This window comes from Morus notabilis, unplaced genomic scaffold (assembly GCF_000414095.1).
Source record: "Morus notabilis unplaced genomic scaffold, ASM41409v2 Scaffold48, whole genome shotgun sequence".
NCBI lineage: Eukaryota > Viridiplantae > Streptophyta > Magnoliopsida > Rosales > Moraceae > Morus > Morus notabilis.
Genome location: NW_010367947.1, coordinates 189,854 through 204,048, shown reverse-complemented (window position 1 = coordinate 204,048; position 14,195 = coordinate 189,854). Strand labels below are relative to the sequence as shown.

At 35.9% G+C, this 14,195-nt stretch overlaps 2 protein-coding genes across 3 annotated transcripts; both read right to left on the bottom strand.

Annotated features, from left to right (window-relative positions):
• Positions 1-874: 874 nt before the first annotated feature.
• LOC21396222 (pumilio homolog 4) lies at positions 875-7,719 on the bottom strand. Its single transcript, XM_010113908.2, has 11 exons — positions 7,438-7,719; positions 6,321-6,982; positions 5,044-5,830; positions 4,314-4,893; positions 4,089-4,230; positions 3,893-4,000; positions 2,879-3,091; positions 2,681-2,791; positions 1,962-2,156; positions 1,489-1,663; positions 875-1,381 (listed from the first exon to the last, which is right to left on the bottom strand). Exons 2-11 carry the CDS (start codon positions 6,939-6,941, stop codon positions 1,344-1,346), a joined length of 2,970 nt encoding a protein of 989 aa, XP_010112210.1. The 5' UTR covers positions 6,942-6,982; positions 7,438-7,719; the 3' UTR covers positions 875-1,343.
• Positions 7,720-10,372: 2,653 nt separating this feature from the next.
• Positions 10,373-13,874, bottom strand: LOC21396221 (thioredoxin-like 3-2, chloroplastic). Of its 2 annotated transcripts, XM_024175944.1 has the most exons (5): positions 13,402-13,874; positions 12,909-12,983; positions 11,327-11,393; positions 10,926-10,943; positions 10,373-10,813 (listed from the first exon to the last, which is right to left on the bottom strand). In XM_024175944.1, the coding sequence occupies exons 1-5, from the start codon at positions 13,758-13,760 to the stop codon at positions 10,709-10,711; spliced, it is 624 nt and encodes a 207-aa protein (XP_024031712.1). In that variant the 5' UTR covers positions 13,761-13,874; the 3' UTR covers positions 10,373-10,708. The 2 variants fall into 2 exon arrangements, with proteins under 2 accessions (XP_024031712.1, XP_024031713.1); XM_024175945.1 differs by lacking the exon at positions 11,327-11,393.
• Between the last annotated feature and the right edge of the window lie 321 nt (positions 13,875-14,195).

The following is a 14,195-nucleotide window of genomic DNA, read 5'->3' as shown; positions in this document are numbered from 1 at the left end:
ATAAAAAATTAAAAAAAAATTTTTTAAAAAAAAAAAAAAAAAAAAAAAAAAAAAAACAAGGTCAGAAGACTCCAATTCTTATGGGTAAAAATGAAATAGTACTAAATCAAATAGGTGGATTCCAATTCTTGAAAAGGTGATAACTGATCCTGGGTTGTAAACTCTAATTTTAGAGTATAATCCTGACATCTGTGATCAAGTTCGAGGAGGGTATGCAGAAAAATCCTTATTAGTCTTGGGACTATAAATTCTCATCGACACAAGTAGCAATGTATAAGGAGATAACAAAATACATTTTTAAGTAGAAACAAGAAGCTAAATGAAGAAGAGCCAAAGATTAAAATGAACAAGCAGCTCAAACGAAAGGGGTAGATAGTCAATATGGTTATTAAGGAACTCACAAACGAAGGGGAAGAAGTAACATATGTCAAACAACCTTAGATTAGAAAATAAGGTTACGATGCAAATTACAACTCAATAAAACGACACAGCTTCAAAACAACTGAGGTCTTGACTTTTGAGCCCCACATCAACGTTTGATTTATGAGTTCAGAACCATAACTTATAATTCTAATTTTTGAAATTTAAATTTTTTGTGAGAGAAAAATACTATAACGAATCAAAAATCATGATCTTAAATCGGGCCAGAATCCTTAAAACAAATGGAGCATTATTTAGTTCAATTATGAGAATCGTGACCCTTTTGTTTCATCAGGTTGCTTTTAGCGTGTTGCTAAACTTGTAAGTGTTTTTGTATTATCGTCCTTGTTTATAAAACTGGCCATAAATTTTATGTAATGTAACGGAAGTAATTACACCATAACTACAAAGGAAGAAGCAACATAATAAAAGGGGAAAAAACTGGCATATAATAACATAAATCTGCATCATACAATTTTTAGTATTTACACTTGTATATATATGTATATATATACTCCAAAGTCAAAAATCCCTCCCGACGACCAACTCTACCCTCTTAGCAATATAAAGTTAACCATTTACACTTTTTAGCTCTTCAGACTATGAACCTTGAACATGTACTCTAAGAAGGGCAGACAATACTTGCTCGCCTGTTCTTCTGACGGCCTAAAAATGACCCTTTTCTGTGAAATCTTCGGTGTCGGATTATAACTGAGCCTTATATACAGTAAACAGAAGAGATAGAGACGTTATTTCAGGCAGACCTATAGATAAGTGTTTATTTACAACCACCAATATCTGTAAATGATACTCCAAAAACTTGATAAAAGTTGCCATCCATGATGTTAGCTGTACAAAACGGTGGATGCTTAACTGGTGGTGGCAAGATTTAAAATGCCTTGCTTGGTCAAAGTTGAGATGGTTCAGGACGAAGTAGCGGATGCCAAACTTATGCGCCTTTCTGCAAAGATGAATAGTAGAACTTCCGAGTTAGATCAAGACTTGGTAAAACTGATAAAGAAAAAAGAGAATGTAAATTCTGCGAAGTAAAATATAGGCTCTCCTCACCTCCAGTTGCGATGAGTTTCTCGACACGAGAAACTATGTGCTTTCCATAGGTGTACCTCTTCAGGGTATTCAGATGAACCTTAATGCGAGAAAGAAGCAACTCCAGACTCTCATCATTGCAGGTCTCAAGAACTTTTTGAACAACGTAGTTTCCAAATGGATCCTTCATCATGGCCTGAAAAATTTGATATTAGCAAGTCTGTGACTGAATATGATGACTTAAAGTTCGGAGACAAAAAACCATCACGCTGCACATTGGGGCAATATACATATACCTAGTAGATGCAAAGAAACATTGCAAACACAAGCAAACACATTGCGACCCCAATTAAGGTTACAAAACTGTAATTTAAGATCCCGTAGTAGTAAGGGATAGATGCTACAACAAAATGTATAGAGGATGCCAGAAAATAGAGTGACTTTAGACTGTAGAACTGCTATTAAGTTAAAAGATAGTGTATGGTGCAGCCTACCTGTAAAGGCTCATTTTCCTCAGTCGAACCCAGCATCTCGTTCACCAAAAGTTGGCGCTCCTCAGGGCTGCCAAAAGTTAAGCACTTTTCCACGACATTAGACGCAAACTTTTGCTGACTCATCCGTACAATTTGTCCTGCAAGTTTGCATATAATTGCAGACCTCTCATGCGGCTTTCCATGTTCAAGTACATGCTATCAAAGAAAAGTACGGAATCAGAAACATGATTAAGGGTTGAGGGTAAAACATGGCCAACGGGAAAAAAACGAAAAAGAAAAAAAAACAAAACACAACAAAACAAAAAACAAAAACAATAACAAAAAACAAAATTAGAGAAATCTTCTTTTGAAATATGTTTTCTTAAAAGACCAGGGAAGTAGTTGACTAATTGAGGAAACAAATGGGATGCTTCCAGTTGCATTACAAAGAAGGTACCAGCAAAGTTTATCATGTAATTTAAACAATGTTTTATTTCAAATTTTTAACTCTACTTCTTACAGCTTGGAAAAGAGGATCATGACTCGAATCATAAAGGCGAGCCTTTATCCATCCACAGCCTAAATTAAATTAAAATGTTGATATACTGACACTGAATTTCACATTAGGTGAACTAACTATATTTCCTTTGGACGTGGCTATGGTCAAGTAAAAGAAGTTCAGTTCCCGTACCAACCTGCAGATTATGCTTTAAATAAGAGATAAAGGTATTTGTGAATACCTGAATTACATAATTCCCATATTGGTCTTGTGCAAGAGTGCAAACAGATTGCATGATTTCATCCATGATAATTTGCTGTGTATTCGGGTTATCACAATGTTCCAGGACCCTCTGTTGCCAAAAAGAACAAAATCAGGAAATAGAAAACACACCCATATTCCCCAACAAATTGAAGCAATATGAAAAGCTATTACTTACCTGAATAACACGGCAGCCATAAGGATGGGTGGAAAGAGTAAAAACTTGACCATAAAAGGATGAGATAATAAACTGTATACGATCTTGAGGGACACACTCTATACATTTTTGAATAACATGATTGCCATTCTGATCACGTACACATTTCATAACTGAACCATCAAGCTCTGCGACCATTTGCGTCTGCTGATCCATGTCAACCACCTCCAAGGCCTGTGGCAAACGTTAAAGCATTATGACATGTTCATGGTCAAAGAAACTTGTGACATATCACACGAACATACATCTGTCCTAGAAAGAAACACGTTCTACATATGTAATAAATCTGAAAACATTGGCTTTGCTTATTCATACAATGTTGCAACAATTTACACAAGAAAATTTGATTGAAAAATCTTTTTCTCACGCCTTTTCTTTCTGAAAGCGAGGAAAATAGAATATCTAATCACCATATGAGAAGGAACAAAGTTGCAAGCATGAGTTGGAGATTACTTAAAAGAATTGTTGTACATATAAGTCTTTGAAGAAGTTGGAAGGAAGCGTCTGGCAAACAAATGCCTGTACTTTACGTACCCAGTTGGATATAATCCTAGGAACATGCCGCTCTTAAAAAGATTCTCTGAGTTCGTTCATTGTTTGTGGTAATTTTGCTAAATTGTTGGAGATCAGGGAAGAGCAGCATGTCTCTTATTTTATAAGATCTTAAAAAGGGCATTAACTTCAGAGAATTATAGATAAATTTCTGTCCTAGATTTTTTGCATACACAAGATAGTACTTAATTTCTCCATCTTTTTATTTTTTTCCATCCGCCCCAAAACTAATTAACCCTTGATTGTACTTTTTCCTTTTTTTTCCCAGTTCAAAAATTGACGTAAAGAGTAGGTTACAGGTAACCCTGTACCTTCCCTACCTCAACACGGTACCCTTCAGACCATTCTAAAATACCCCCAAAAACCATGCAATTAAGTTACTAGGAAAAGAAAAGAAAAGAAACGAATAAGGTCAGAAATCACCTTCTGAATCACTCTGCAACCATACATTTGAAGGCTCAGAGGCAAAACATGGCCAGAAAGTTGGTTGGCTAATTCCTTTCTTTGACTTTCAGTACCATGCTCGAAAAACTGCAATTTCAAGAACATAATTTAATAATAGTTCTGGATGAACAAATAAGAGAATTTTAGAGTATTTCTGTTATGAAAAAGCCCATACTTTCTGTATGACATAATTTCCAAAGACATCTGTCATCAAGTTACGTGCATGTGGAATCATCTCAGGGAATATCTTGGTCTTTTCTTCTGTTGTGGAAGTTTCTAATTTCTGCTGGATAAAACGACTGCCATACTGATCCGTACTGCAAATTACGAATGAAGGAAATAAACTCAAAATCTAAGACAACTTTAAAAGAGGAAAGAAACCAAAGAAAGCACAACATACCTGAATTCAACTACATGATCAACAATGTCAGAAAGGTCAAAAGACTTAGTCTTATTGTTCTTGAACTCATCCAATAAGGACGAGACGATCCTCCCCTCTAAATTATTGCCAATATCCGAGTTCCAAGAGCCAACAGATCGCCCCATTGAATTTCTCATCATCAAATTATTATGAGAAATTCTCTCATTTTGGAACATTGGACTACCAGATCTAACAGTAGGAAGAACCAAATTGCCCATAGTATTTCCCACATATGGTGTTCCAAGCCCATGCGATCCAATAGGACCAATAGCGTAATTATCATGACTAAAACCACCAGATTTACCTAGAAGGGACAGCTCTAAGCGTTCTCTTTGTTGAGCCAGTAAAACCTCAAGGTATGCTTTCTGAATCCCCTCCAAGTCTCCATGTGAAGTGGCAAATTGATTTTTAACCAGAGAAGGGTCATTCAGAGTAGTTGCAGTACGTGCAGCATATTCAGGACTTCTTTGCAAGAACTGAAGATAACGCGGATCGATAATCGGGGAATGCAGATCAGATAAGCTATTGATATTTTGTCCATTTTGAGTAGAAGCCAAACCTGAATCTCCTCAAAACCCAAGCGACCATGAGATAGACAGACACACATGAGGAAAAAGAAAAAGAAAACAAGGAAAGAATAAAGCTTCAATGCTAGACTTATGTTTCTATGATAGTTAATTTGATAAAAGTGAAGAAACAACAAAACTACCTGCGTCAAAATGATTGTCAATAGCTGAATTTCGCTTCTGGTTGGTAGGAAAAGCACCAGGCATGAACTCAAATCCGAAAGTGGTTGCATTTTGATTATATGCATTTGGTCCTTCCAAACTTCCAAATCCTGAAGAACCATACAGATTGGCAGAGGAAGAAGTCCTTGTAGGAAGGTTGACTTGCATAGTGCAATTCGTCTTAGAAGCATTAAGGTTTGTCACAATCCCATTTTTCCTAGCTAAATCAACATAAATGCCTGGACGAGAGAGATTTTCAGCATTGGCGTTCATGAGTTCCTGCTGCAGATTTTGTTGATGGCCATTTTTGAACAGAAAATCAGACTTATTGTCAAAGTTCAGATGAAGCTGAGACTGCACATGACTATTCACATCTCTATTTCTAACTTCTGACAGACTTAAACCAGATAGATTAGCTGCAATCTCAGTGAGCTCATTCATTCCAGAAGAATGACCATTTTGGACACTCAAGCCACGACCATTATTTTGCTCGATTGGGAAAACTCGGCTTCCCACAGGAGGAAGGCCAGAATTAGGTGATCTGCCAACTAGCTTTAGTTCAGGGGTTGTGCTCCTAGACAGTGAGGAGCCCGTTGCAGATGAAAAAGCATAAGGAGATGCAGTGCCATGGCTCTGAACTCCAGCAAGACCACTGGGACCTCTTCCATTAGGCAAGCCCTCCAAGAGTTCCACTCCATCACCAAAATCACTACAACTTGATGGGCGTGACAAGAAGCTGGACATGGAAGCAGGTCGATCAAGTCCTTCCTACAAATGTTGGTCATCAGCATAACACGAAAACCTTATAGGAAAAAGAAAAACATGGTAGCTAACAATTCATCAAGGTCATGCATGTTGCCATGTTGGACCAAATAACAAATTTATCACTCTTAACTGTAGAAGGTAAAAACCAAGGAAGTCAAAATGTATGAATCCTGCTTAGGGATCAAGAACCAGTGGATTATATCTTGGAAGCAAATCAAAAGGTATGTACTATAATTCTCATGAAAAAACAAATCTATATTTGAATACAGCTAACTTTAATTTTCATGTACATGAAAAAACAAACTGGATTTATCACGTGTCGTGGATCGAAACAACCTTAAAGAAAATCATCAAGATGGAAAATTACATAAACTGAAAAAGAAAAAGAACCAAACTCAATGAAAATGTTGAAGAGGGTCATAAAACTACATAAATAAAACTTCATCCAGAGCTATAAAACTAATAGGAAATCAAGACAAACTGCAACAATCACCTGTAGTATATCCGCAAAACTCTTCCTCCTTGCACCAAGCCCATTGCTTGACAAGCCAATCGAACTGTTCAAGCCTCGATCTGTCCACCCAGAAGAAGTCTGCCAGGAGTGATTACTTCCACTAGCATTCCTCAGTTCCATCAAATCATCCTCCGCCTGCTGCACAGAAAGCCCTGGCTGCATTGAGAAAAGCGACGAACTTTCGCCGTCCTCAATCCCCTTCTTCCTCCAGTCCCCAATTTCCCCAAACGAAGACCCACCAGCCTGAAATCTCTGCGCAATGCGCCAATCCTCTTTTGACAACAATGGCGGGGGTAATCGCGGGTTCATGTTATCATGTGAATAATAGTAAGAGAGATAAGCAGGGTGTGATCTAATCTCATCTTCCGATAAACCCCCATTGTTAAAACCCCTACTATTAGTATTAATCTCTTTAACGTCCGAGTTTCCGAAAAGACTACCAACAGCACTTAACGATCCCTCAACTGTAGGAGGGGCACTGCCACTCCTATAAATATTTAGATCCCTCTCTCGATCCATAACACTCTGATTTCGATGCTCTCGCAGAATCGATTCGATTTCGGTCTGTAAACTGTCCTCTAAACTCCCATTGGGTTCCATATTTTTACTCCCAGTGGCCCTGTCAAAGCTCTAGTTTTATCCTAAAAAAAAAAAGGTAAAAATAATGGAAAATCGTTAAGTAACAAAAGGAATTCTAAGATCAAACCCTAATAAATTTCATATTTCTCGCAGTCTAGTTTCTACCAATCAAATCCAACATCTCTGTAAAACAAAATTAAAGAACTTTCAATACTGCTAAAAAAAATTCAAACTCAACATGTCAATTATGTTCTACTTTTTCTTAACGCAATTATTGTCTACTTTATCAATACCAATAATTATTATTTTCTCAGCAACCAAACACACAACAACAATTAATCCGCAAAAAATTCAACCACCGGACAACAAATTCCTAATCTTATAACCAAAAAACCGATACTTCACACGAACAACTACTCCGAACCGATCATAATTGCGAAAATAACAGAGAGAAATTCCCAAAAAAAGAAAATGATAACTTGAAAGTTCGGCAAAAACATATATAAGATATACATACACATATACATAGATGAAATCATCAAACGGCTAAACGACGAGTCGTATTACAGCCGAGTTCCGGCGTGGAATCGAAGCTGAAACTTTTTTTTTTTTTTTATTCTGCGCGAGTGAAAACGACGAATTGTTTGTGGATGAAGACGGTGATTAATATGGGAGGCTCAAAGCTTATATAATAATAATAATTAATGATCCTTCAATTCGATCGAAAAATCTCTGGTTAAAAGAAAAATAATGTATCAACATTATTATTTACAAAAAGGAAAGAACACCAAGAGAGAGAATTCTTTTTCTTTTCTTTTTTTTTTACCCTTTTTCTTGTTTTGCACAGAGAGAGAGAGAGAGAGAGAGAGAGAGAGAGAGAAGAAAGAAATGAAGGAGGGGGATGAGATCGCGTGGGTGGGGCCTGAGATTCTTAATAAACGGTTTACTTTTTTTTCTTTTTTCGGAGGAACGGGTAGTGAATCAGGACCGTCGTTTTTGAGATGGATGTTGATGGACGGTCGAGAGGCTACGTGCATGGGTATAGTACAGTATTTATTAGTAATCTTTTTTTTTTTTTTCCTAAGCGAAGGGAAAAAATGAGTTTCCCTGTTTTTAGAAGTTTTGCATTAGGTGCTTCCTCGAAGAAAAAAAAAAAAAAGGAAGTTTGCATTTTGTGAAACAGGTCAGTATGGTAATAAAATAAGGGAAAATTAATTTTTTTCTTGGAAGGTAACATTTTTTTTTTCCTGAAAGGGAAAATCTGTTTTGTTCTAACTAAGCAAAAAGGGAAAGAAAAAAAAAAGTAAGTTTCCTGCATTTTGTGCTTCCTCAAAAAAGAAAAAAAAAGTATGCATTTTGTGAAACACGTAGATAAGGTAAAAAATAAAAATAACTAAATAAGGCAATGTTTTTTTTTTAAGAGAGAGATAATGTTTGGCTTTTGGACTTTAAAGTTCTTTCTTTTCTTCTTCTTTCCTGTTTTGTTTTTTAATTTCTCTATTTTCTATATGAGAACGAACATACATACGTGTAGGAGATGCAAAGGGATTCTGTTACTAAAAGTTTATATTTCCGAGGATTTTGGAATTATGGAAACTATTTTCATTGTTTTTGCGTTCAATACATTGGGACATCTCCCGGAAATAATAGTAGTATTGAGTATGTATATTCTTTTTTTAAGGATTTTTTTTTTTTTTTTTGAGAAAATTTTTTAAGGAAGTCACGTATAAGTATATTCGTAGTATTGGTAATATGTATTTTTTAAGGTAATAATAAATTATGTGTATTGGCTGTAGTCTAATTCTAACGTTAAACCTTTTATTGTTGAGTTTGAGAGTTTAAATTCTCTCCCCCAAATTTTTTTTTTTTTTCTAAAAAGTCTACTGGGCCATAATACTCAACAATAATATTGAGACATAATAAAAGTAGGGAGAAAGAGAAAAATAGGTTAAGACTTGAGATGAATTAAAATTAATAGGCCAATAATTTACATAAGTTAATAAATATGTTAAATTACTGTTTTTATCCATAACTTGTCTGGTTATGAACCATAACTTGACAAGTTATTATCCATAATTCACGGTTTTTGTCCATAACTTGTCTGGCTATGAACCATAACTTGATAAGTTTGTCCATAACTTATCTGGTTATAAACCATAACTTGACAAGTTATGGCATATTAATTTCTATAACTAAAAATTGACCTATATACTTTTTTAAGCTTTTCATATTGACCTATTTTCTACTATTTTCGATAAAAGTAAAATGTACGACTATTTGGGGTTTAGGTTTGGGAGAGAATGTGACTCCGATCTCATATTGTAAATAAAATAAAATAAAATAAATAATAATAATAACAATAATAATAATATTTATAATAATAGCGAGTAATACATACTTTATATTCTTCTAATAACGAATAAGGTGTTGTAATATTTATCTTAGAAAAAATACATGCAACGAACTCCTTGAATTTTAGGCAATGTTGGATTAACAATTTTTTGCTTTTAACAACATGGACCGGCCAATGACTTTGTATTTTGATTTTTTTTTTTTTCTTTATAATGTATCTTTACTAAACACACTAGACTAAACCAAAGTCGGTTTTGCTAAAGTGATAAGATTAGGCGCATAAGCTAACAAAGTTTAGGCAATTAGACAGAAGAAGGGGAGATGTGACGTTATCTCTTGCAAATTGCCGTCTACATAAGAAAGTCCATGTTTTGGTCTGCCAACCAATAATTGTGCTACGAGTTCTAATGTTGTTTAGTTACGCCGCAAGTTTTTCGTCCCATCAAATGATATAATATAACACCGTACAAGTCTGGTACTATCATATGACATTTGTGTGATTTTGTTAAAAAAATTAAAATAAATTGACGAACGCTACCATTAGTGGTTAGTGCTAGATTGGTTAGTCAACAAAACCTCCCTATGCCCCTGCTCTATTTTCTCTCTCTGTTTGGCAAGATTGAAAACGACCACACTCCCTTTGGCGGGACGAAGACGACCACCATGCTCGGCGTTTCTCCATCTTCAGAGTATTGGAGGGGCCTGTTCAATTCAAGAGCAGACTCCTCGACACAATCATGGACAATATTCAGAGCAGAAATTTGTTGAGAAAGAAAAAAACAAGTATTTGATAATCCATTCTTATCAAGTGTGCCCATAAAGAAAAACCCTTGATTAATTAGACAACGACAACTTAATTGCTGGTGCCACTAAGAGATGAAAATTGACCTCAAGGCCAATTATCCTTTTGGTCGTTGCTTTGGGACATTGAAATCATCACCTAATCTTTTTGTCCTTTGCCAACTAGAATCGGCAAGTCAAGAACCACCCCTCTGATTCCTATACAAGTTTACACTAACGAATCCAAATATAAGTAAACAATGTCCACACCATCACAAACTAATAAAACAATTCTCAAAAATTTCATATCCAAAGGCCCTTTCATAATACTAATATCCAAGTTTATTCCAATTTGCAATTCAGCATTTACACTAATTTTCTATATGCATAAGAGGTGAGATTTTATGCAATTATTGAGTCTCAGCACAAAAAATAAAAAAAATAAAAAAAATAAAGGTGGGGGAGATAGATTGGTGTCGCTCTAACAAAGTGACTATTTGACTTGAACATCAAAGCATGAGAAACGTTGGTGGAAGGAGAGGTCTACCTCTATATTTCTACTTTGAAAAGTATATATATATATTAAAAAAAAGAAAAAAAAAAAAAAGATTTCAGCTAATGAAACTGTGAAAATAACTTTCCTAGCATACCGAAATTTACACTGCACACTCTTTTTCAATCATTTCACGAACTTCATTAATTACTAAATACGCTTTGTGTCCACCGATAACCTCAGCTTGTTTCTTGCCGTCCTTCCAGAGCTGTAAAATAGATAATCTTTCTTATGCAGAGCTTCTAATGAATCAACTAGGAAAAATAGACTAGAGAGAATAATCCAAGCTCCCAAAGACATAATAATGATGTGGAACTTACCTGTATAGTTGGCATTTTCTGCACAGATTTCCAAGCCCATGGTACACATGCATGAAAAAGATACAATAGTGAATAACATTGTGCACATTGGAACAAGCAATGGGATAAAGAAGTTTTATGAAAATTCCATTGCTGCATGTCAGCTATTGTCATTGAGAAATTATAGATAAAACATGTCATAAAAGTAATCGATTCACCAGTAAAGTCATATATTGTTTCCAAAGATCGTCAGCAAATGCGCTTGAAATAATCAAATTACGTTAAACTAGCTATTTCTGAAATGTTGACACAGATAGTGGCATTGCAATTTACCTGCTTAATATGTTCTTATCTTATATTTATTAGAAAATCCTTGTATTGATTATTAATAAAGTAGTTGGTTCAAAACAAAAATCACTTACAGTGACACCAGCACGAGCAACAAGCTTATGTGGAACCATGTTAACATCAACACAGTAGAACCGCAATCTACATGAAATCAATTTGATTCTTAATTAGAGTTAAAAACCAGCTAAAACACCATCATATATATTCTCATCCTCAACGAAAGAGGGATATCCTTATAATGCACGGCAAAGTCATTTTGCTCAGAAGATGTTGGCAGTCATTATTGCTCAGGGATTTATATACAGTTGACACTTGCAACATGTTGTCCTCAGTCCTCCGCAACCTTTACATTCTTTTAGTTTTTGGGATTGTTCTTATCATATTTAGGAACAACAAAAGAACTTGGGAAGGAATTACAACAGAGAAAGCTACAGGAATTCAATGCAACAGAACTCAACATTTACAGATTTTTTAGATCAATAGGAAACAGACCAGAGAAAGATTTCATTGTTATTTGGCATGGTCTATTTACACAACATTATAAGAGAGATATGACTAATGAAGTCATGGGGCACGAAGTGCATTGCACATGGTGGCCAAAGTCCACATTAAACAGTAGAACGGTACAGAAGTAAATATCAATTCTTCTACTTTTCTTCAACTTCATGTTAGTCTTACTTTCTTAGGACTTCTATGGCATATGGAACACCAAACTTGATGGTTCTGAGCTTAGGATTCATAAGGGAAAACACCATTTGGAGAATGAAGCATCATCACAAAATGATAGTGTTTAAGTAGTCCAGTGACAGGCTCCAGTTCGTTACTTTGCTTGGTTAGTTAGCTCGAATATGAGATTGAGTGCTTGTATGAAGTTGTCAGGCAGGTTGTTAGACAGTTAGAAGCGATTAGAAGATAGAAGAGGATCTGACTAGTGGCCAAGGAAAATTGGGGCATAAAAAGAAAGGTCGAGTAGCTGGTTAAGGAGGGAATTTACGGGTTGCTCGGTGGTCTGTGATCACTGAGTTGGGAGAGGGACAGGACTCTTAGAAATCCTGTCAAACACTTAAAAACATTTACTGTGAATTTCACTGTTCTACTGTTCTTTCACTGCGAATTTCCAGAAAAGCTAGGATTGAACCACCCAGTTGCGGAACGTGGGGTCTTCAAAAATGGCTTGTCATTGATTTGCCAAACAAAAACCAAATGAATACAAATTGAAATAAGACAAAATAGTTAATGCAATGGATGCAGGGAGCTCAAAATTGTTAGTTTATCAATCATCCCAAAAGCTTAAGCTGTTAAGATGTGGACGAACAATAATTTTATATTTTAACACTCCTCCTCACGTGTGGACTGGCCAATGGGCAATCGTGTAGATAAATTAATTAAAAAGCCCAACACGTGAATATTTAAGCTCGAGATATATTAAAAACCCAATACATGACAATTTTAAATAAGGATAAAGAGTGCAATTACGGAAGTTTGAACTCAGGACCTTCCGCTCTGATACTATGTTAAGCTGTTAGGATGTGACCAACAATAATTTTATACTTTAACAAAAATACAGTACACCAACTATTACTGAAGAAAACTTGGAGGTAAATAAGAAAGTGAATTCTCAATAATAAGAGAAAGAAACCAAAAAAGTACACAAACCTTGGATAGTAATCGGCTGCCAGCTTTTCCAATTTGGGTTTCAAATATATACACTTTCTGCACCAGCTTGCCATCCTAAAGACATACACAATTAATCCCCACTTTAAAATCCCATTTTTTATCAAATATTCATCTTGAAGAAAATGGGATAGATAAGCTTTGCAAAGCACAGAAACTAGAACTAAAATAATCACTAATGACCAAACAAGAACGAAAGACATTACTATTTCTAAAACTTTCCACACACAAAAATTCCAACAAAGCAAAATTTACTAAATCCTGAGCTAACATTTCCAAGCAAAATAAACCAGGAAAAAAAAAACCGCGTTAAAATAAAAAAGTTTCTATTTCTTCATTTTTCCTCTCTTTTTTTTTTCCTCTCTAACAGTTTTCCAGGCAACCAAACAGCAAACAAGAAACACCCACCAAAGAGGGACCCAACATCTCATCAGTCAATTTAAAAAAAAAGCCATAAATGGGAAGGAAAAGTTACCAGAGAAAAATGAGGGATTCGTCGAGTTGGTGAGCGTCGGCGATGAGGCGATCGAATTGGGTCTCGGAGGAGACGGGTGTAAGCTCCACCGACGCCGGCGACTCGTCGAGCTCCTGCAGAGACGATCCCTCTTGTTGGTTCCAAGCATTGGGGCGAACTGCGATTGCCCAATTTGCGCCTCCGAACCTCTCGAATTTACGCGAGCAGACCAGAGACGACGGCGATGACGATTTGGGATTGGAGCAGAGGACGAGGAATGTCCGAGAGGTTTCGGTGGAGGAGAAGTCACGTGACCGATCACGTGAGGTTGTGGGTCCGGGCATCAGAGGTCTGAGATTTGGGTTCAGTCGTACGGACATGTCGAACAAACAAGACGGAGATAGATATTTTCTTTTCTTTTCTTTCGCCTCGACAAAAACTGCCCACAAAAATCTCTCTCTCTCTCTCTCTCTCTCTCTCTCTCTCTCTCTCTGCTTTTCTGTTTCTCTGAAAAGAAAGCTTTGATCGATCATCGAACGATGGAATCGTTGACGATGCTGTGGGCTCAGTGATGACGTGGCAAATATCGGCTGTCTGGTGTTTACGTAGTGTGGACCCCACGTTCGGATCGGTTACGAGGATGATAACTGAGTTGACTGATTTAAGTTTTTAATTTGAATTGATATATGATTTTATATGAGAGTTTTTTATTATAATAAAAAAATTAAATGTAACTGTTTCTGAAAATTTTATAGGCCTCGCTCATTTTACCGAGTCAAGTTTAAAATTTGAGTTTTTTTACAGTAAAAAACTCT